Source organism: Rhineura floridana, chromosome 8 (assembly GCF_030035675.1).
Source record: "Rhineura floridana isolate rRhiFlo1 chromosome 8, rRhiFlo1.hap2, whole genome shotgun sequence".
NCBI classification, from domain to species: Eukaryota; Metazoa; Chordata; class Lepidosauria; order Squamata; family Rhineuridae; genus Rhineura; species Rhineura floridana.
Window position 1 is genome coordinate 110,352,644 of NC_084487.1, and position 23,842 is coordinate 110,376,485.

Consider the following 23,842-nt stretch of genomic DNA (forward strand, 5'->3'; position numbering starts at 1 on the left):
GGTCCGACGCATCTGTAGCCACGATGAATGGTTTCTCATAGTCTGGTGCTATTAATATGGGTCCTTGGCACAAGGCTTGCTTCAGTAGATCAAAAGCCTTCTGACATTCATCCGTCCATACCACACGCTCAGAACACTTCTTCTTTGTTAATTCATGCAAGGGGGTTGCTATTTCCCCAAAATTTCTCACAAACTTCCTATAAAATCCAGCCACACCCAGAAATGCCCTTACTTGTTTTTTGGTTAAGGGGATCGGCCACGCTTGTATTGCCTCCACCTTGCTCCATAAGGGGGTGATTTTCCCACTCCCCACCTTATGTCCTAAATAGATTACTTCCTTTAGTCCAAACTGGCATTTCTTAGCTTTTATTGTGAGGCCTGCTTTTCTTAAGGCCTCCAATACTGTTGTCAGGTGTTGGACATGCTCAGGCACCGACTTGCTAAAAATGGCCACGTCATCAATATAGGCCACTGCAAAATCTGACATGCCTCGCAACACAGTATTGATTAGCCTCTGAAATGAACTTGGTGAGTTCCTTAGTCCCATGGGTAAGGTCACAAACTCATATAACCCATCTGGTGTACTGAAGGCAGTTTTGGCTCTGGATTGCTCGTCTAGTTCCATTTGCCAAAATCCTTTACAGAGATCTAGTGTAGAGATAATGGTTGCTGCCCCCAGTAACTCTAACATAGCGTCTACCCTAGGCATAGGATAGGCATCTGGGACAGTAATTTTATTGATTAGCCGATAATCAATGCAAAACCTTGTCATTCCATCTTTCTTCGGAACCAGGACAATACTTGAGGCCCAGGGACTGATGGATTCCCTGATCACTCCTAATTCCAGCATATCTTCCACCTCCTTTTTGATCTCATTCAAAACTTTCCCATTCGCACGGTACGGAACAGATCTGATTGGGGCATGATCTCCAGTATCAATGGAATGTATAACTATACTGGTTCGGCCAGGTTTGTTGCTAAAGAGATTCCTATAGGTTTTCAAAACTCTCAGAATCTCTTCCTTTACTTCCTCCTCTACCTCCTTCACCTCCTCTGACCATTCCACTTGATCTACCCTTCCTTTGTCTTTGCTTTCCTGTACCAAATCTGGAAGTTCAGGCCCACTTCCCTCAGGGAATAAGGTAACTTGCAACACCTGTGCATCCCTGGTATGGTAAGGCTTTAACATATTTACATGAACCACTTTGCTTTTGTTTAATTGGTCTGTGGTGATTACATATGTCACTGTGTCAAGCCTTTCTCTGATGGTATATGGTCCTTCCCAGTTAGCCTGTAATTTGTCATGTTTCCTGGGTATGAACGCCATAACCATATCTCCCACATCTTACACACGTTCTCTGGCTGTTCTGTCATACCAGTAACTTTGCTTCTCCTGTGCATGACTCAAATTCTCTTTCACTACTTCCATCATTGATGTTAATTTATTGCGGAATTCCAATACAAAATCTACTACAGAAGTTTTGTACTCTCCCAGAGTTCCTTCCCATGAATTTTTTAGCAGTTCCAAAGGTCCCCTCACTTTTCTAGTAAACATCAGTTCAAAGGGTGAGAAGCCTGTTGACTCCTGAGGGACTTCTCTGTATGCAAATAAGAAGCATCCCAAACGTTCATCCCAGTCTTGTGGGTGATCTTGAACATAGCTTCTTATCATGCCCTTCAAAACTCCATTGAATCTCTCAGTTAGCCCATTAGTGGCGGGATGGTAAGTAGTGGTCTTTAGATGTTTTAGACCACAACATTTCCACATACATTGCATCACTTCTCCCATGAATACACTGCCTTGATCTGTCAGCACTTCATGAGGGAAACCCAGCCTCATAAAGATTTTTAATAAAGCCTCTGCCACTACAGGGGCTTCTACAGATCTCAGTGCTTCTGCGTCTGGGTACCTGGTGGCAAGATCCACCACCACCACTAGATATTTCTTGCCATGCCTTGTGGGTTTGGAAAAAGGGCCCACCAAATCTATTCCCACTCTATAAAAGGGTTGTCCAATTATAGGAAGGGGCTTTAAGGGTGCCTTGGTCTTTACTCCACTCTTTCCCACCTTTTGGCATATTCCACAAGATAGACAATGTTGTTTTACATCCTTGGAGATATTTGGCCAATAATAATGTGCAGCCAATCTCCTCTTGGTCTTTTTTATTCCCAGATGTCCTGCACATGGGACATCGTGGGCTACCTCTAGCAATCTGGTTCTGTATTTGCTAGGTACTATCAATTGCTTCACTGGTTCACATTCATTCTTTCTTTCAGCAGGCATCCACAGTCTATATAAAATCCCATTCTCACACACAACTTGATTCCTCAGTTTGTCAGTGAAAGGAATCTGTTGGGTCAGGGCTTGTTCCTTTACCTGCTTCAAACTGATATCTTTATGCAGCTCTTCCCTGAATTGCTCTGCTTCTTCCCCAGAGACCACTTGATACAGTTTGTCTTCTTCAGCAGGCCTGCTAGTGGTTGTTATGGTGACCTGAGGCTGGTTAACAGATTCCACCCTGTTTGTTTCAGCCCCCCTTAATATGGCTTCTTTTTCTCTGCCAATTTGCTGTCTGGTCACTACATAGATCTTTCCTTGGGCGCCCATTACATCCCTTCCCAGTATTACTGGTTCTTGTTGCTGGGCATTAATGCCTACTTTATATCGGCCCTCTCGGCCTCTCCAAGTCATTTCCACCAGGGCCACAGGCAAACTTTCTGGTTGACCCCTCACTCCTTGGATAGTCACTGTTTCCTGAGGTAATATTACCTCAGATTTTATTAAATCTGGCCTCAGTAATGTCTGAGCGGCACCAGTATCAAGCAATGCCCAATAATTTGCCCCTTGTACTCTCACTTCCTCTCTCAGACTTGAATCAAGGTCTGTTACTTCTGTCCAGTTTATCTGACAGAACTGAACCTTTTTCGCTGTTTCTAAAGCCTTGGGCTCTGTTTTCACTGCCCTTGTCTGAGCAGGATTACTAATGGGGTTGGCAACCTCACATTGAAAACGTAGGTGCCCTGGTCTACCACATTTGTAGCATAATTTCTCCTCACTTTTAGGGTACACAGATCCACTCTGGGGTGTCCTGTGCCCTTCAGATTTTACTGGAGGACTCACTCGCTGTGGTACCACATCCCTTCTGCCAGCACTATATGGTCTGGGTTTAAACTCTCTTGATGTTTTCCCCACCCAGCCAGTTCTATTGGAGGCGAAGTGATCCGCCATCTCTGCGGCCTCCTGCACAGATGTAGGGGAACGGTCTTTGACCAGGAGCCTTATTTCTGGTGGTAACTGATGGTATAATTGATCCAGTATCATGAGGCTTTTCACCTCTTCCACTGACTGAGCTTTGGCACTACTCATCCACTTTCCAAATATATCCATCAACTTTGCTCCCAGTTCCACAAAAGACCTCCCTGTCTGTATCTGGCAATTTCTGAAAAGCTATCTAAAATATTCAGGCCCCAGTCTGAATCTTTTAAACACTGCTTCTTTGAATTCAGCATAGGTGACGGGCTTGTCTGAGGGGAAATATTGGTATACCTCAGCCAATTCCCCTTTAATCAGGTTTGATAAATACTGCATGTATTTATCTTCAGGTAGCCCCCACAACTGAGCTGCTTTTTCAAAGGTGCTGAGGTAAATTTGAGGATCTTGACCAGGCTCATAGACAGCAAAGTCCTTTGGAGTAATTTTTATTTTTGCTCCATCTCTGTCTTTCCTTGTCTCCTCAGAGTGAAATTTCTCTCTATCAAATTTTAACTTTTCTACTTGTAATTCAGCATCCAATGCTCGTTGCTTCTCCCTCTCCTCAAACCCCAATCTCATTCTCTCAATTTCCAACTCCCTCTGTTTTTCCTTCTCTGCACCTTCCATCCTCAATCTCTCAGCTTCCAACTCTCTCTGCCTGTCTTTTTCCTCAGCCTCCATCCTCAATCTCTCAGCTTCCAACTCTCTCTGCCTGTCTTTTTCCTCAGCCTCCATCCTCAATCTCTCAGCTTCCAACTCTCTCTGTTTTTCCTTCTCTGCACCTTCCATCCTCAACTTCTCTCTCAAGTACTCTATATAAGCGGGATTGCTTAAATATCCTTCTGGGGTCTCTTCTCTGACAGGTTGTTTTTGCTGGGCAGTTGCAAATCCTATAAGTGCTACCCTCAATTCATCTACCCCTTTACCCTCATGAGGTAAATTGAATGTTATGCACTTCTCCACCAGCTCCTCTCTTTTCATTTTTATGTATTCAGCCATGGTGTTTGAGTTCACTCACTCTTTGCCACACACTCTTTGCCAGTCACACAAGAAATCTTGTTTTGTTATTTCTGTTTGCCACACCACTGTTCTGGATTCTCTGTTGTTCGTATCCCACCGCTACTGACACCACATGTGAGGCGTCCTTCCCTGGCTCTCCCTGTCAGGTTCCTACCTGCTTGTGGTTACTGCCTGTCTCTAGGCACCACCAGGGACTCCACCAGTCCGGACCGCTCTCTCTTATGATTTCTCTCCCCGCTCTAGCACAGATCTCAACAGATCCCCCTGCTAGGCAACCACCAGTAACGTCCCAATACTAGTATTCCCAGAGACTCTGAATACTGGTATTGTTATTCTCTTCACCGCTGCCACCATTTGTTACAGTTCCCCTTCAGCCTTGGTCATTACCTTACCCTCCCTTCTGGTCTGTGAAACCCCAGCCAAGGATCAGGCCTTTGGTAAACCAAATTAAGTATTTATTACAGATAACAAAGCTAACAAGATTAACAAGATTTCTTCTTAAGGCACATAAGCATATGGTTTTACTCAATATTAATCCGAACTCCACCTCCCTCCTGGTAAACAACTCTCTAAACCCCACCTAGCAATCCACTCTTTCTCTTCTCCCCCCCAGATTCCACAATTCACCACCTCACATTCACCCAGATTTACCTGTCATCCTTTCATTTATACTGTCAGCCATTTTAAACATTCAGCCAATCATCAAGCATTCTATTGCCCATTCACTCCCCCTCCTCTTTCACTACTTACCATGTATACTCTAAACAACCAGCACTTACCATATATACACTAATATATAGGAACATCACACCTGTACCTAGGCAGGCTTCAGGGCCATCTCATGTTTTGGTGGCACAGTCAGGGGCAGCAATGGCCCGCCCCTCTACTGTCAGGCATGAGGTGGCTGAGGCACAGGTCACAGCGGGCAGGGTGGCTCCAGACGGCACGGCGCCTAGTACCAGAGAAATGGCTGGAAGGAGCAGGCTAGGCCTTGATCAGCAGGCAGGAGCCATGGGGAATACCTCCCATTCTGCTACCTGCAGAACACAGAGGGATCAAGAATCTTTATCTGAGGGAAAAAGCAATCAGCCTCACCCTTCCTTGGATTTCATTTTCTCTACCAGCTCCTCTCCTGAAATATTTACTGGATTCGTGGAGGAACCAGTACTTTTTCAACAGTCCCAGGAGGCGATGGGGGAAAGGCTCCAGCCATCTGGCCCTCAAGCTCAGCCTATTCAGCTGCAACTCTCAGCTCATTTGCTACAGCAGCAGAAGGAACAGCTAAGGGATTCTCTCCTAATGGATCTTGCCAGGGATCTATCTGTATCCTCTGTCTCTGTGCGAATACTACCACTGGTCGGATTAGCATCCACACCGCCTGAGGTGCCATCTAGACTGCAGACGATGCAGGGCCACACTACAGGCCGCTCATCTACAAATACACATCCACTGCTGAATCGTACATCTCCAGATCCATAAGCCACTGCCCAAGTCAGGCACCTTCAACATCCGGAGGATGCACATCTTGACCCAGACAATGATTTATTGATCCTGGACGAAGACAAATGGAGTGGGGATTCTGAAACTGAAGAGGTTTCAACCACTAGGATGTTTCAGGAACCATACTTCCACTCCTGTGCAAGGCTATGAAAGTCCTTACCTTGACCTCTACAAAGGATTCTCCTGCCCCTTCGACATCAAGGGTTTCAGCGGTGTGCCCAGATCCGAAACCCAAGTCTAGGGTTCTGAAACTCCCTTCTTCCCAAAGTGCTTTAAGTCGGAGTTTGACATTCCCTTTCAATTCAAGAAATCAGTCTTGATCACCAACAAATATTATATGCTGGAGCAACACATCATGGACCAGCTGAAAGTCCCACTGAGAGACATCCCCATCGTAAATTTGCTGAATCCAAAAGACTCAGATGCTCACCCTAAGGATGCCACAGAGCACAAAATAGATCAGGGGCTGAGGAGGATCCACGAGGCTAGTGCACTCTCAATCAGGGCAGTAGCAGTATCCTTGGTGTTTGCTCGTGCCTCCCTTCTTTGGAGGACCTGCTAGATGGCCCATAGCAGGACACCACCCGAGTCCAAAAGTCTCGCTGAAAGTCTCCCAGGCAGTAACCTTCATGGCGGATGTATCCATGGATGCCATGCAGTTTGCTACAAGATCTTTGGCGGCTGGCGTCTTCATGCGGAGAACCTTATGGCTGCGCCACTGGGAGGCCGACATCACAGCATGCTCAAATCTCGCTTCAGAGCCATATATGGGTGGCAAGTTGTTGGGGATGATGCCTTAGCAAAAGTCTTGGAATCTAAGGAAAAGAAAAAGGCCATGCCATCCTCCAGGAAAAGGGATGACAGAAGGTCCTTTTGATGTTCCTTCCACCCTTACATATCGCCACAGTCTTTTTGAGGCTCCAGGACATACGAAAGACCAAAAGACACCTGCTCCAGCCATCCCTTCTGGAACAGACAACACAACCAGCCTAAAACACAACATCATTTTCCCAGTCACTCTGAATTTGGGTCCCAGTTGCGGGGAAACGAGCACTAGTTCAGACACCAACTTCCCACCTGTGGGGGGCCATCTCCAAAGCTTTGCACACCAGTGGAGGGAGACGTCATCAGATCAATGGGTGCTGCACACCCTCCGGTATGGCCTAAAGTTGGAGTTCACTTCCACCCCTCCGGTGAAATTTGTTCCCTCCCCCCATCTGCATCCCTGGACAAGAGGGAAAGATTCTTGCAGGTTTCCCATCTGAATCAGATTGTGGCTATAGAAGCCGTCCTAGCGGGGGAGAGATTTTTGGGAAACTACTCACTATTCTTCACCATCGCGAAAAAAGACGGATCGTCCAGGGTGGTACTCGATCTAAAGAACCTGAACGAATACATAAAGTACCGCAAGTTTCACATGGACACCTTGCTGTCTTATCAAAGAAGCCCTCTGAAAAGGCGACTTTCTCTCTTCAATCAATCTCAAGGAAGCATACCTCCATGTTCCTATTTTTCCGCCACATAGACGCTACCTCAAATTTGCGGTGGGACAAGACCATTTTCAATTCAGGGCTATGCCCTTTAGGCTGTCGTCCCCCCAGGGTGTTCACAAAAATCGTGGTCACCTTGTTGGCGCATCTCACGACTCAGGGAGTTCATGTCTTTCCCTACCTGGACGACTTCCTAATTCGCTCCCCATCATCACACAAGGCCTGGGAGGACCTCCATGTCACCTTGGCCTGCCGAAGGACCATGGCTTCCTGATCAACGACATCAAGAGTCAGCTATTTCCATCTCGATGCATAGCGCATCTAGGAGCCACCATAGACTCGCAGAAGGGAATCTTACAGTTGGCCCAGGAAAGAGTAAACAAGATACACACAACAGTGTCAGTGGTCCTGTCTTCCGATTCAGTAGATCTTACCCAATTGGCGGCACTTCTAGGGTTGATGGTTACCACCTTCCAAACTATGCCTTGGAGCGTCATCATTCTCGCACTCTCCAGTGGGGGCTTCTACCCTTCCAAACAGATATAGCATCCAGACGCCACTGCAGAGTGGCACTGTCACCGGTGGTTTGTCAGTCACTGCTATGATGTGCTCACGCACCCAACCTGTTGAGAGGAGTACCATTCCAGGATCCCCCTCGGACCTTGATCACATTGGATGCCAGCCTAGCAGGCTGGGGAGCCATCTGCAACGGCCAGATGGTTCAGGGCACATTGCCGCCACAGGAATCCAGGCTGCCGATCAATCTCCTGGAACTTTGAGCAATCTGTCTGGCCCTCAGGCGCTTTGAAGAGTTCGGACAATTGGGGGCGGTGCTTGTCAGAACAGAAATGTGTCAGCCAAATCTTATATAAACCGTTAAGGGGGCACATGCTCCCGTCATCTCCAGAAGGAAGCCTCTCTCCTCTTCCAGTGGGTGGAGAAGAATGTGGACTCAATTTCGGCAGAATACCTCAAGGGGGAGGACAACGTTCAGGCAGACTGGCTCAGTCAGGAGAAGCTGAATCAGGGAAAATGGAAGCTTCACCTGAGGGCCTTTCAGCAGATAGTATCACGCTTTGGCAGAGTACAAGTGGATCTGTTTGCCACGAGCCGCAACCAACAAGTGATGCAATTCTTCTCCAGGTATGCGGCACCAGAGGTGGAAGAGATATATGCTGTGATATCCCGGTGGCCATAAGGCTGATTATACACCTTTCCACCACTACCAATCATTCCCTGAGTAATCTAGAAGATCCGAGCCGAAAGGGCGACAGTTCTACTAGTAGCCCCCTGGTGGCCAAGGAGGCATTGGTTCCCAGATCTCCTTGACCTGTCGATGGAACCTCCGTGGCAAATTCCCTTAAGGGAAGACTTGCTCTCTCAAGGACAGCTCCTTCATCCAGACCCGGGGTGGTGGGCACTTCATGTATGGAGTTTGAGAGGAAGTGACTCTTAAAAACAGGCATTCCTCCCCAAGTACTAGAAACCATGATGGCATCTAGATGCCCATCCACCATCAGAATATACGAGGGCACATGGAAGACCTTCTCAGCATGGTTGCAGAGAAAAGGAATTCCCACAAAGAAAGCGCATATCAATGAGATATCTTTTTTGCAAGATGGCTTATCATCGGGCCTCAGACCAAACATCCTGAGGCACCAGGCTTCAGCTTTGTTGTTGATATTCTCCAGATCTGGACAATCCACTCAGATCTCATCCTTTCATGAAACTTTTTCTCAGAGGAGCAGCTATATCAGCACCACCTACTGTCCATCACTACCCGACCTGGGACCTGCACAAAGTGTGAATGGCACTTCTAAAGCCTCCGTTTGAATCTTTAAGTCAAGTGTCTCTCCATCTGCTTTCCTTTAATGCCTTGTTTCTTGTGGCCATCATTTCGGCCCATAGAGTGTCTGATCTGAATGCACTATCTGTGCATAAGAACTTTTGTGCGTTCCATAAGGATAGAGTAGTCTTGTGCACAGTTCCCTCCTTTTGTCCCAAAGTTCTGTCTACCTTCCATTGCCAGCAAGAACTGGTACTGCCATCCTTCTGTCCTAATCCTGTTCACCCCACAGAGAAGGCTTGGCATTCACTTGACGTGAGAAGAACCTTTAAGGTGTATATTTCTAAGACAAAGGCAATTCAAAAAAACAGATAATTTGTTTGTATCCTTTCACCCAGCATCTCTGGGGAATAAGGTTTCCACTAGCTAGGTGGATCAAAGCATATGCCTCGCTAAGACTGGCCCATCCAGCTGGAATAGTGGCTCATTCCGTGAGAGTGGCGGCCACAACAGCAGCGTTCTCTTGCAATGCCCCTCTGATAGAGATCTGTAGGGTGGCCACATGGGCCACTCCTAATACCTTCATTAAACATTACAAGATAGATACCTACGCATCGGCCGAGGCAGCCTTTGGGAGGAGAGTGCTACAGCACATCCTCTCAGACCACTAGTATTTGCAGTCCAGCGATATTCCCACCCTATATGGGTCAGCTTTAGTATGTTTCACCTAATATCATCTTTTACATGCACAGGAGAAGAGACATTTGGTCTTACTGTGAAATCAGTCTTCTCTGTGCATGTCAAAAGATATCAGGGCCACTCCCTAGGAGGGCTGAACTGCTACTATGATTATGAATAGGCCTTTGGCAGAGAGTGAATGAGTACTGTTGTCTTGGATTATTTGTGTGATTTCTGTCCTGTCTTGCTCATTTATTGACTTGTCATTGAGAACTGAGGCAAGAACAGGCACAGACCGGGAAGTACCTGCAATAAAGCCAGGGGCGTCACTACCGGGGTGCGGAGGGTGCGGCCCGCACCCGGGTGTCACCATAAGGGGGGTGACAGCCAGAGCCGTCCCGCGCCATTGCCCGGCAAGGCTGCTCCAACTCCTCTTCAGAGGCAGGCGGGCAGGCGAGACCGGGAACAGCATCGGCGGGGCGAGGGAGGCATGCCGGCGTTCCCAGGCCTTCTCCGGCTGGGTGCCCCTCTGGTGCGCGCCCTCCCAGGGGCATGGATGGGGTGGCTGGCCTCGAGTGCGTGCGCACGCAAGCCCAGCCACCTCGTCCATGCCCCTGGGAGGGCGCGCACCGGAGGTCTGCACCCCCCCCGCACTCCTGCTAGTGACGCCGCTGATAAAGGTTCAGCAGTGCTCTTTTGCCTTCAGCCGCTAGTTGGAGCTAGCTACCCACCTGATATCGTCTTTTGACATGCATAGAGAAGACCGATTTCACGGTAAGACCAAATGTCTCTCCAGTGCTTTTTTCAGGAGTGTGTTTCCTATGTCCCCGCTTCCATTGGCAAATCATTTTAAAAATAGTTCAGTAGGAAAACCTGATGGGGAGAACTCGGGGGGGAAATGGAGTGCCTGCTGTTCTGGCATTCGCAGTGTTCCTGAGTCTGATGGATCCACATGTTTAGCATTTTTGAATGCTGTTAACATTTATGATCCCATTAAGTAGCATGGAATAATTTTTTTGTTAACATATTGATTTGTATTTACTTGTAATGAGTCACCTTTGACTGTAATGAAAAAACTATTTTCTATATTGTCAAAGCTAGAATAGCTGTTTGCATTTACAAAAAAAAAGCTTATATGGTTGCTTAATTTGCTCTTCTTTAATCAGTGAATAAATGTTTCTGCTAGGAAATACTGCTTTTTCTTCTAAGTAGTATTTCTTTACATTCGTGTTTTTTTAAAACCTGAAGGAAAGCAGTATGAAATGTCACAAGAGCTCATCCCTTCAGGGAGGGTGGATTAGTTGTCACGGAAGAAATTTTATTCAGCTGAAATACATGAAAATGTACATTTTTGAACTACTTTTGGGGCAGGCGGGCTCTTTGGAGTAAGAAATGTCAAAATGTTCTGCCCTATTGTAGAAAAAATATTAGCCCTATTCAGATATTCTTCTCCTCGCAATGAGTGGAAAAGCAAGGATGTGCTAGCTAGCTCTGTCCCTTCTGTTGTATCCCATATATTGCAGGGCAAATGTCTGCCGTGGGAATCTGCTGTACTTGTGACAGCTCCCCATGTGATGTAGAACTCTGTATGACCGGAGACCTAAATTGCATGGGGAATCTCCACGAGTATGGCAGGCTCCTTGCTGCAGATGTTTGCCCTCCAGCATATAGACAGTGGTGGGACCTGTAGCAGGAGTGTGATGGCGGGAGTGGGGCTAGCTTATGCATCCCTACTCTCCCCCCTGATGCAATTCTAATCAAGAGGAGGTGAGGGACTAAATAGGACTATAGACATTTTAATAGTGCACAATTACATCTTGCAACATCTAGTGACAGATGTGATTAATACACCTTGAACAAGGTCTTCTTTAAATTATGGTTGTAAAGCATTTAATATAATGAATTGTGTTTCTTTTGTTCATATTCATACAAATTGAGATTTTGTGAATCAGTTCATTCAGTACCTTTCCCAAGTATATATTTATTTAAGTAATTTATAATCTGCTTCATATTTAAAAAAATATCTCTAAGCAGTTTACAATGCTATAAAAAAGTCGCAAATACAAAAATACAATAAAGGTCTGCATTTTAAAGCAGCACAGAACATTTAGATAAGATCTTAAATGTCAGTATTAACTAAAACAACTAACATGGGGGCAATAACTACAACTGGCAGACCAAAATAGAGAAATACAGCAAAGACAACCAGCCCCACCCTTCAGATATACTGTACAGGCATATAGGGAGCAGAAGCATTATCATTCCTGCTGCTATCTCCCCAACTTAAGCTCATACCAAAAGGTGGGACAAAATTATACACTTCCAACACCTGGAACTTCCTGCTGTCACTAGGGAGCACCTATAGTCACTCCCTCCATAACCATAAAAACAACAACAAATAGGGTTGGTACCCTTGTCCTTGGTGAAACCCAAAAGGGTGGTCTGGAGTGGGCTGGGAGTGTTCCCAACAAGCCCCATGGGCCATCTGCTGTAGGTTCTTCTGAAGCTCATCACTGCCTGGTAGATAAGACTGGCACCTTGGAGCTCTCGCACTTCAGTTTGCGTCTCAAGCAGTTAAGAGTAAATGGAAAGCAGGAATTCCCCCCTCCCCCCTTCCTGATCTTTGACAAGTAAATTCACCAGAGTCTATGTATAATGCTGTGCTTAGGTATGCTAAGGTGAACTTGGTACCACACCAGATATTATTTAGGAGATGCAGGAACAGTTTCTGGCAGGTTTTTTTAAACAGAAAAGCAGCCTTGGTGGCTCCACTTGGGAGCACAAGAAGAGTGAGCAAGAGAGAACCCTTTCCCTTCTTGCTCTTTGTTCAAAATGACCCCTTCCTCTGTTGCTTTCCTACCTTCAGGGCAAAGGATATGGTGTTACCTTAGGGTCATTCCAGTAGATTTCAGTGGATTTTAATAAGAGGTTGCTGCACAACAGATGCTATTGGAGGTCACTGATTCATAGGGTCGCCATAAGTCGTAATCGACTTGAAGTCATAATCGACAACAAAAAAATCCATATTGACAGTTCGAAAAACACAGTTCAAAAAATCTATGTGGCACCCCTGATTTATGATTGCACTGAGTGAGACTTTCTGTGAGTAAAATGTCAGATTTTTAAATTAACCTCCTTTTGAGATATGAGGACTCAAGTTACTGACAGCTTTACAAAACTGCCAGCTTTAGGATTTTTCCCCCTTAGAAGAAGATACTTAAATTAAACTCTGTGGGGTTTATCTCTCTTTCCTTTGGGTAGGGAAATGGTAAAAAAAATGTTGCTGGTGATATTGAAATTAAGGGCCTTATGGAGGGGTCAATGTTAGCAAAAACCACAATTCTTTTTCTGTCTTTACTTGCTTGCTGTTCACCCTGTATTTGTTGTAAAGTAGTTAACAGCTATATAAAAATGATTTCCAGACTGTGGTCTATGGATTAAAATGTTTTTTGGTTGAAGTTGATCATATATAGAAGCAGAGAAATTAAAAATAATGCAAACCTTGCAGCACCAGTTTTTATATAACTCTGTCCGGTTTCTGACCCCCCTATAAATTGGGGTGCCACATATTTTTTTTTTTGGTTTTTGACGTCTCAATATGAGTAGGAATTATATACTGTTTTGGATTTTTTTTTTAATGGTGCAGCAATCACCCCCTAGTGAAAGTATCTGGACTGATCCCCCCATCTTTTCTCCCTGGGGAGAAAAGCAACTTTGGAAGGGTGATTTTCAGCAGACAATCAATAAGGCAAAGGGTTAAAGCAGGGGTAGCCAACATGGTGTCCTCCAGATATTTTGGACTACAATTCCCCAGCCTCAGCCAGCATGGCCAATGATCAGGGGTGATAGGAGTTGTAGTCTAAAATATCTGGAAGGCACCACATTGGCTGCCCCTGGGTTAAGAAATCTCTCCTCCCACCTGCAGTACTACTCCTAACTGGAGCTTCCAAAGGTGCTTGCTAATTAAAACTCACACCAAAATCCACTCGGAGATTATTAATCCATCTTCTATGTTACATTTAACTTGGCATTTACAATCAAATACATTTAGCATCAGGCTGTCAGTCTCATTGAAATGTGGAACGTAAATATGTGTAATGTATTCACATTAGTTTTTGACTACTGAGCATGCCAGTTAGTTGTACAGTTAATGCTTGCAATTATTTGACTGTCTATTCTTGTTTGATATGTATTATTTTATTGATTATATTGTCCTTGTCTTTGGAATATTTTATTGAATGATGGGCTAAAAGTTTTCTAAATAAATACTAGTAGACTCGTTTGTAGCATAGATGTCTTCCTGTGATGTTTTTTAAATATTTAGTAAGAGAAGGAATTTTTTTAGCTACAAATAGGTAAATCCATATCTGCTAAATGTTTCTTTCACAATATTTTGGTTGTGTTTGGACATGGCATAGCTTAGCACTACACGAATGAGCCTAGATTCCTCCCAGGGTCCTGCACTTACCTCTTCTCTCATCCTCCTCCCTTTCAGCTGAGAGGAGAAGTTTGGAAGCTTACACTTTTAGTTAACCTTGCCTTGCCATTTCATCTCAACTTGGAATTGTATTTAACTATCCAGCTTTAGTTTAACAGTCCAGCTTCATAACCCATGATTAATGTTAACCACAGTTGATCAGTTTGGATGAATTAGAAACCATGGTTAAACCAAAGGTTGCAAATTTTGCCTCTCAGCTGTGTTAAATCATAGTTTGGCAATAACCAAGCATGGTCTTTCTGTTTTAAAATTCTTGCGGCATAATTAGATTTGCACTGTAATGAAATTATTCTTCCTTTTATTGTTGTGTAATAGGTACTGCAGGGTTTAGATTATCTCCACAGTAAGTGTAAAATCATCCATACAGACATCAAACCAGAAAACATCTTGATGTGTGTGGATGACACCTATGTGCGTAGAATGGCTGCAGAAGCAACAGAGTGGCAGAAAGCAGGTGCTCCTCCTCCTTCTGGCTCGGCAGGTACAGTTGTACATTTAAACGTTCATTAAGTAAAACTAGATCACATACTTGTGTCAAGAACTGCTGGGTCAACTCTCAACCCCAGAGCAATTGAATCTGGCCAAGCACAACCCGTGCCTCCCTTACTAGGGCTGAGTTAAGCCAACACCAACCCAGTAAGGTACGAAGACTGCCATCACCCCTTTGCTTGGTGTCCCACTCTTGCTCAAGGGGAATGCCAAAGTGCCAATAGACTGGCAAAGATTCCCAAGAGCAAGAGCTGACCTTACACTCACTGCTCTGGAACCTGTAGCCAAACCCAACTCAGTAGTTTTGTGGTCAAGGTGCTGGATTCAGAGCCATACTGTTCCCAAGTAACACACACCAGTTAATATGAGCTAGTTTATTGATTAAAATATGTGCTTATAAAAAAAGCAGCAGACAATTCCCTTAAGCCAAACGCTCTTAAACAGAGTTAGGCATGAGAAACGCCTTACAAAAATGTAGTGAGAGAGTTCAACACAGACACAAAATAACAAAGCTTACCTGTTCTAAGCTAAACACTCACAACAGAAAAGTATTAGAGCCTGTCCCTTGGCTCCTTATACTAGCATACATCACATAACTAAGTCAGGATGGAATGGGGCAACTAGGTGAAGGATACCCCTTCTTTTATAGGAATTTGGCCAGCAACAGCGAGAGGACCAATTACCTAATAATGTTACCTCTTGGTGATGGAATAGTTCAAAAGCTTACCACAAGGGCAGGCCTACTAATTTACGGCAGATCAGGCCTGCTAACCTTGGGTACCAGGCAGTACGGATAAGGTACAGCTGGCTCCCTTCCATCCTAACAAGCTGCAGCTGGACTGTATGAGACATCCTAATTTTTCCCAGCTTAGTGTGTCCCATAAACCCATGCAAGATATTCCCCACAATCCCTCAGAGCTAAGCGATTTTGTCCTGTCCAACTTTGCTGTTCTTGACAACTTGCTGCAGTAACATTTATTTAGTTTTAGTTAATGCGAATAGTAAATTTAAACATGGCTAATTCGAATGTTTAAGAATGTTATTAACATATGAATAATGTATAAGAAACATTCATGTTACCATGGCAAAACAATTTGAATGCTGTAATTCTTCTTATACAGTGCCTTGCAAAAGTAATCAGACCCCTGACCAATGATCTCATATTACTGAATTACAAATGATACATTGTAATTTTGTTCTGTGTGATATTTTCTTTTGAAACACTGAAACTCAAAATCAATTATTGTAAGGTGACATTGGTTTTATGTTGGGAAATGTTTGTAAGAAACATAAAAAACTGAAACATGTTGCTTGTATAAAGCCCCACACATTAATATTTGGTAGACCTTTTGCTGCAATAACAGTTTTAAGTCTTTTGGGGTAGGTATGTACCAGATTTGCACACAGTGTTGGCAGGATTTTGGCCCATTCTTCTTGGCAGATTCGCTCCAGGTTGTTCAGTTTGATTGGACGTCGCTTGTGGACCACAACTTTCAAAGAGCACCACAGATTCTCAATGGGGTTGAGATCAGGACTTTGACTGGGACACTGTAGGACATTCATCTTTTTGTTCTTGAGCCACTCCAGTGTTGCTTTGGCCTTGTGCTTGGGATCATTGCTCTGCTGAAAAGTGAATTTCCTCCCAAGCTTCAGTTTTTTTAGTGGACTGAAGCAAGTTCTCTTGCAGTATTTCCCTGTATTTTGCTCCATCCATTCTTCCTTCAATTTTAACAAGATGCCCAGTACTTGCTGATGAGAAGCATCCCCACGGCATGATGCTACCACCACCTTACTTTACTGTAGGGATGGTGTGTCCTGAGGCATGGGCAGTGCTAGGTTTGCGCCACACATAGCGTTTTGAGTTTTGGCCAAAAAGCTCTTATCTTGGTCTCATCTGACCGCAAAACCTTTTCCCACATCGCAGCTGGGGCACTTCCATGCTTTCTGGCAAACTCCAGACATGCTTTCAGATGGTAGTTTTTGAGTAATGGTTTCTTTCTTGCCACCCTCCTACATACAGGCCAGTGTTATGCAGAGCTTTTGATATGGTTGACTGGTGCACCATTAGAATCAGAGTGGGAAGGAGCCTATGAGGTCATCGAGTCCAATCCCCTGCTCAGTGCAGGTATCTAAATTAAAGCATACCCGAATGGTGGCAGTCTAGCTGCTTCTTGAATGCCTCCAGTGTTGGAGAGCTCACCACCTCCCTAGGTAATTGGTTCCATTGTTGTACCACTCTAACAGTTAGGAAGTTTTTCCTGATGTTCAGCTGAAATCTGGCTTCCTGCAACTTGAGCCCATTATTCTGTGTCCTGCACTCTGGGATGATCGAGAAGAGATCCTGGCCCTCCTCTCTGTGGCAACCTTTCAAGTACTTGAAGAGTGCTATCATATCTCCCCTCAGTCTTCTCTTCTCAAGGCTAAACATGCCCAGTTCTTTCAGTCTCTCCCCATAAGGCTTCGTTTCCAGTCCCCTGATCAGCCTCGTTGCCCTTCTCCAAACCCATTCCAGTTTGTCTGCATCCTTCTTAAAGTGTGATATCCAGAACTGGATGCAGTCCTCAAGATATGACCTAACCAGTGCTGAATAGAGGGGAACCAATACTTCATGCAATTTGGAAACTGTACTTCTGTTAATGTAGCCTAAAATAGCATTTGCCTTTTTTGCAGCCACATCACACCTTTGGCTCATATTCAGCTTGTGATCAACAACAATCCCAAAGTCCTTCTCTCATGTAGTATCACTGAGCCAAGTTCCCCATCTTATAACTGTGCATTTGGTTTCTTTTTCCTAGGTGTAGAACTTTGCACTTACCCTGTTAAATTTCATTCTTTTGTTTTCAGCCCAGTGCTCCGACCTATCAAGATCACTTTGAATTTTGTTTCTGTCTTCCAAGATATTAGCTATTCCTCCAATTTTGTATCATCTACAAATTTGATAAGCATTCCCTGCACCTCCTCATCAAACTCATTAATGAAAATGTTGAAGACTACTGGGCCCAGGACCGAGCCCTGCAGTACCCCACCCGTTACCTCCCCCCAGTTTGAGAAAGAACCATTGATAAGCACTCTTTGAGTATGATTCTGCAGCCAACTGTGGATCCACGTGATAGTTGTTCCATCCAGCCCACATTTAGGTAGCTTGCTAATCAGAATATATTGGGGCACTTTGTCAAAAGCTTTGCTGAATTTGATGTATATTGTGTCCACAGCATTCTCACAGCCTACTAGGGAGGTTACCTGATAAAACAATTTGATAAGATTAGTCTGGCAGGATTTGTTCTTGATAAATCCATGTTGGCTCCTAGTAATCACTGCATTGTTTTCAAGGTGCTTACAGACTGACTGCTTTGTAATCTGTTCCAGAATTTTCCCAGGGATTGATGTCAAGCTGACTGTCTGTAGTTCCCCGGTTCCTCCTTTTTGCCCTTTTTGAAGATTGGGACAGCATTAGTCCTCCTCCAGTCGTCCAGCACTTCACCCATCCTCCACGATTTCGCAAAGATAATAGACAGTGGTTCAGAGAGTTCTTCAGCCAGTTCCTTCAATACTCTAGGATGCAGTTCATCAGGCCCTGGAGATTTGAACTCGTTCAAAGTGATTAGGTATTCCTTGACCATTTGTCTATCAATCTCAAGCTGCGATCCTGCCCCTTCAACTTCATGTTTGCCAGGAGGGTAAGACTGAGTCAAAGTAGGAATTGAGCACTTCTGCCTTTTCTTTGTCACCTGTTATTTTGCCATCTTCATTGAGTAGCTGTGCCACCATTTCTTTCCTCTGTCTTTTACTATGGATGTACCTGAAGAAAGCTTTTTTGTTGCTTTTAGCATCTCTCGCTAACCTCAGCTCATTCTCAGCTTTAGAAACTTCCTGACACCATCCCTGCAATTCTGTGCTACCTGTCTGTACTCTTCCTTTGTGGCCTGGCCTTCCTTCCACTTCCTGTATGTGTCCTTTTTATTTTCAGGCCATTCCTAAGCTTTCTGTGAAGTCACATTGGCTTCTTCTGCTGTCTTCCCCCTTTTTTCCTTGATGGAATTGTTTGCCATTGTGCCTTTAGAATTTCCTCTTTTAGAAACTCCCATCCATCTTGGATTCCTTTTCTCATTTGGGTCGCTTGCCATGGAACCTTACTTATAATTGTTCTGAGTTTATTAAAATCGGCTTTCCTGAAGTCCAGGGTACGCATGTGTCCACTCTCTGCTGTTGGTTACTTTAAAATCAAATAATATAGCGTGGCCACTTTTCCCCAGAGTTCCCGTAACTGCCATTTCATCCACCAAGTCATCTCTGTTGGTTAGAATCAAGTCAAGGATAACCGATCATCACAGGTAATTGTGTCCTTGATAGGGCAATTTCTTATATAACTGGGAGCTTCCACAGCACAGGGGTTGAATACTTATGCAAGCAACATGTTTCAGTTTTTTATGTTTCTTACAAACATTTTCCAACATAAAACCAATGTCACCTTACAATAATTGATTTTGAGTTTCAGTGTTTCAAAATAAAATGTCACACAGAACAAAATTATAGTGTACCATTTTTAATTCAGTAATATGAATCTGAGGTTATCATACTACTACTGGCTATCACTCGTGACTGAGTAAGATTGTCTTCCAAAATAAGGTTGGTTGGAAGATGCCTGTGCGTGAATTTGTTTTATGTGGGGAGATTGGCGGACAACACGCAATCTTGACAGAAATAGGCTTTGATCCAATGGCATGGGTACCATGATGATTGTAAGTCTTTTATTTGCTGCAGCCTTCATCCACCTTCACAGCCGTTGTAACATACACATTGTTATCCTCCACCTGTTCTGCTGTTGAGGACATTCTTGGATCGTTCTTTGTCTGGTTCCTCTTCCTTGACCTTACTGCCATGGGTAACCCTGCTGGGAGTACATGACTCCTGATGGCATCGCTTATAGGGTTCACTGGAATACACAAGCCCACTCACCACTACAAGGTGACGATCCAGCAATGGGTGAGGTTATCATTCTTTGGACATAGGATTCACTAGAAAAGACAATAATGCTAGGAAAAACAGAAGCGAGTAGAAAAAGAGGAAGACCAAACAAGAGATGGATTGATTCCATAAAGAAAGCCACAGACCTGAACTTACAAGATCTGTACAGGGTAGTTCATGAAAGATGCTATTGGAGGTCGCTGATTCATAGGGTCACCATAAGTCGAAATCGACTTGAAGGCCCATAACAACAACAAATATGAGAGCATTGGTCAGAGGTCTCATTACTTTTGCAAGGAATTGTACTTCTGCACTTTTGGTAGCCAAAGAAACCTCAATAAGGGTTTAATTGCACTGGGTTCCTGTGGTTAATGCAACATCTGTGACAGCTAACATTATCTAAACGTTTTTCCAGCGTTTAGTTTTAAACTGTGTTGTAGGTTTATATTAGAGTATAAATATTAAAGTAGGCATTTTAATCACTTGGTGGTATTATTCAGTCCCTCTCTTTTTCCCACTCCCTCACCATGATGGGATTCCTCTCCTAGCAGCTTTCCTCCTCCATGCATAGAGCAACATGCATATGTGACGGCATGCTATTGAGGCACTAGATTAGTCCTTACCTTGCATTGCCTTTGAGCCTTTAAACTGGTTAAATCCTGTCTGAAACGTACGAGCACGTACAAAATCTTAATGAAATATGCTGAACAAGCTGCACTGTTTTCCCTGTTTTGCGTGTTGCTAGAAGATCAATCAGTTATACTTCAAGAAAATGTAGTTTGTCAGTTCAATGCCACCTTGCCATTGCTATCTCATGCATTACAGGCTGTGAACCATATTAATTCCACCCATTTAATACATTAGAATTTATTACATTGAGTAGCCTATCTAGGAAAATAGATAATAACAGTAATAAATGTGTGCTGTAACATTCAAAGTGTGATGTCAGTGTGTGTTTCTGTGTGTATCTTTAGCACATATTTACTAAACTGAAGCTTCCAACATTTATCTTTGACTGGCTTGTATGTGGAATGTTCTAATAATACATTTTTTTCATGTCTAACCAACGTTTATAATAATGAAGTAATGTTTTTTTTTAAGTGGTAGCACTAGAATCTTGCAATACTTTTATAAGATGTAGGTAGTAGAAATGGATGAACTAGGAACTGGACTACTTACAAGCATTTCATTAAACATTTTGAAAAGTTGGCACAAGATTAATATTTGAAGATTTTCTACCTTTATCAAGAACTTTCTTAAGGCTTACATTATATTCACCACCCCAACAAGATTCTAGAGCCAGAATCCTGAATAGTCCTTCCTGTCTTATAAATTGTGTAGCTGCTACATTCATCTTCCTCTACAAACTGGATAAAATTGATATATGGTAGTGCCTGATCATCAGCCTCTCATTAGTAGATTTATTATATATGTTTCTGATTATTATATAGAATGTACACATACCACTTTATAAATTTGACTGTAGATATTTTGATTATTTCTTTGTTTTGTTTTGTTTTTAGTGAGTACTGCCCCACAGCAAAAACCTGTAAGTACTTGTTTTGTTTTTACTGGATTTTTCTTATTGGAGTTTTCCTGTTTGGATATTTGAAAGTTAAAATTGTTAGTATCTTTAATCCTAGAGGGTGTTTTGACCTGGATGTATACCAGATTTCAGATTTCTCCCTCTTGATGAAGTTCCCTAACATTTTTATAACTCCGTGAGTGAGTTGGTGAGACTCCAGTTGGTGTATGTTCATCTACAAATAGATCAGAGGAAGCAGGGGACAAGATGTTGAGGATATGTAAATGTTTCTCAGATTCATGACAAATTAATTGTCTGTTTTAAACATTTCATTTTGTCATCAATCTTGTATTCCAACGCTGTGGCTCCATTTTGCCATCATGCTAATCTATGGTGAAGCACAGGGGTGGGGAACATTTGTTCAGCCCAAGGGCAGCTTGCTTTCATGGGCAGGAGCTCCTTCCCAGGAGCTGCATGCCTAAATTGGGCAGTGCTGAGACAAAAGTGGGCAGAGCAATGGATACAACTTTTACTCAAGAGGCTATACTCCAACCACAAAAAATCAGAGGTTTCTACATACCCCCTACATCTTTTCATCTGAACAAATTAAGAAGCCGTAGCTCAGTGGTGGAGCATCTGCCTTGCATGCAGAACCTCCCAAGTTCATTCCCCAGTGTTTCCAGGTAGGGCTGGGAGAGTTACCTGCTACCTGAAACTCTGGAGAGTCACTGCCAGTCAGCGTAGACCATACTGAGCTACTGTAGATAGACCAATGGTCTGACTTGGTATAAGGCAGCTTCCTATGTTCCTGTGTTCCAAATTCAAAGACATGTTCCAGCCAGACAAAAACACTTGAAAAGGGCAGAGAGCAAGGCATTACCTGGAGAGAGCCCAGAGGGCTGGATAAAAAACCTGAAGGGCCACATTTGGCCCCCAGGACTGAGGCTCCTCACTCCTTGTTTATCAGGATGTGAACAAGTCAAGTCTTCTCCTGCGCTTGCACACTTCCCTCCTCCTCTCTCCTGCATGGCCAGGAGTAGTATTTCTGAAGATTTGTGTCTGAGTTTGCTTAACCATGGTTTGTGGTGCAATGGTTAGGGTATTGGACTAGGACCTGGGAGACCAAGGTTTGAATTCCCACTTAGCCACGAAGCTCACTGGGTGACCTTGGGCCAGTCACTGTCTTTCAGTGAGGATGAAAATGGGGGAGAGGAAGAAAGAACCATGTACGGTGATGCAATGATGTCTACCACCTTGGATAGATTTAAATGAAGATTAGAGAAATTCATGGTGGAAAAGGCTGCCAATGGCTACTAGCCAGGATGGCTATATAGGCAGAGGCAGTATGCTTCCAAATACCAGTTGCCAGAAACTGCAGGAGGGGAGAGTGCTCTTTGTACTCAGGTCCTGTTGTGGGGTTCCCATGGGCAACTGGTTGTCCACTATGAGAACAGGATGCTGGACTAAATGGGCCATTGGTCTGATCCAGCAGGCTCTTCTTATGTTCATATGTACACCATCTTGAGCTCCTTGGGGGAAAGGTAGGATATAAATATAAGAAATGATAAATAAATTCCTTTCAAACAAACAAACAAACTGGTAAATGTTAATTATGGTTAATTTAAAAGAAGCCAACTTCAAACAGTTTGTTTAAACTAACTGTTCTTAATGTTGACCACAGTTCCTGGTTCAGATAACATGAAACTGTGGTTAACCAAAAACGCAAGTGAAAGCTTCCCAACACTTTCCAGCTACACAGGAGAAGGGGGTGCGCGCTCAAGGCTGGGAATAAGGTAGAACTTGTTCATCTCACTAAACATAATTTAGCATGAGATCCCAAGACATTTTATAATATGCAGCAATCCACAATTTTTGGTTGGCCTACATTTGTGGTTGCCAGGACTCTGTCTTTAACTTGGTCCCTGACCTCATGCTGCACCATTATGCATGGTCAGGAACTATCATCTGATCCTCCCCCGGCTCCAAGTTTGAAGTTACTCAGCAGGAGGACAGGGATTGTATTTTGGATATTCAAGGTGCTTTGGAAGGAAGGAAATTCAAGGTGTGATATATACAAACAACCTGACAGTAACTTAATATTTTAAAAATGTGGTAATTAATATTATGATTTTTCTGCTGATGTAGAACCTTCTATTGTGTGTTGCTTATACTTCAGTGCTTTGTTCACACTTAAAAAAAGTTAGCACATTTAATCCATTTTCCTGTTGAAATGTACCATTGGTATCACCTGAAGGGTGATTTTCTCAGGTAGCCTGACATCATGTGGATTATAGCTCCACCTAGCATCCGAAGGCAAGAATGGATTGAAGTCAAGACCTAGGGCATCAAGCCCCTCCCACTCCAGTTTCATTCTTGCCTTCGTCTGACGCTGTTGGATATTATTAGCGTAGCACAGAGTTTCTAGCTAAGTTACTGTGTTTGTGTGTTTTGTGTGTATTGTGTGTGAGGATTGATTGGTGTTTTTTCCTCTCGTTTCCTTCCCTCTTCTCCGTTGGATAGAGTGTGTGGGATTGATTGTGTTCGCCTTCCTTGCATTGTTTTCCCTGACTGGAAGTTGTTTGGTTTTTTTTTTTACTTATTGGTTTCCTCTCCCCACCTTTTTACCTGTGCTGAGTGT

At 43.8% G+C, this 23,842-nt stretch overlaps 1 protein-coding gene across 7 annotated transcripts in view; it reads left to right on the forward strand.

The window, feature by feature from the left end:
* SRPK2 (SRSF protein kinase 2) overlaps positions 1-23,842 on the forward strand; it is a 227,170-nt gene that overhangs the window by 143,209 nt on the left and 60,119 nt on the right. For all 7 annotated transcript variants that reach the window (XM_061640418.1, XM_061640420.1, XM_061640421.1 and 4 more), the window contains 2 exons: positions 14,541-14,706; positions 21,203-21,228. In XM_061640418.1, coding sequence (XP_061496402.1) covers positions 14,541-14,706; positions 21,203-21,228 — 192 coding nt within the window. The remainder of the gene's footprint in view (positions 1-14,540; positions 14,707-21,202; positions 21,229-23,842) is intronic.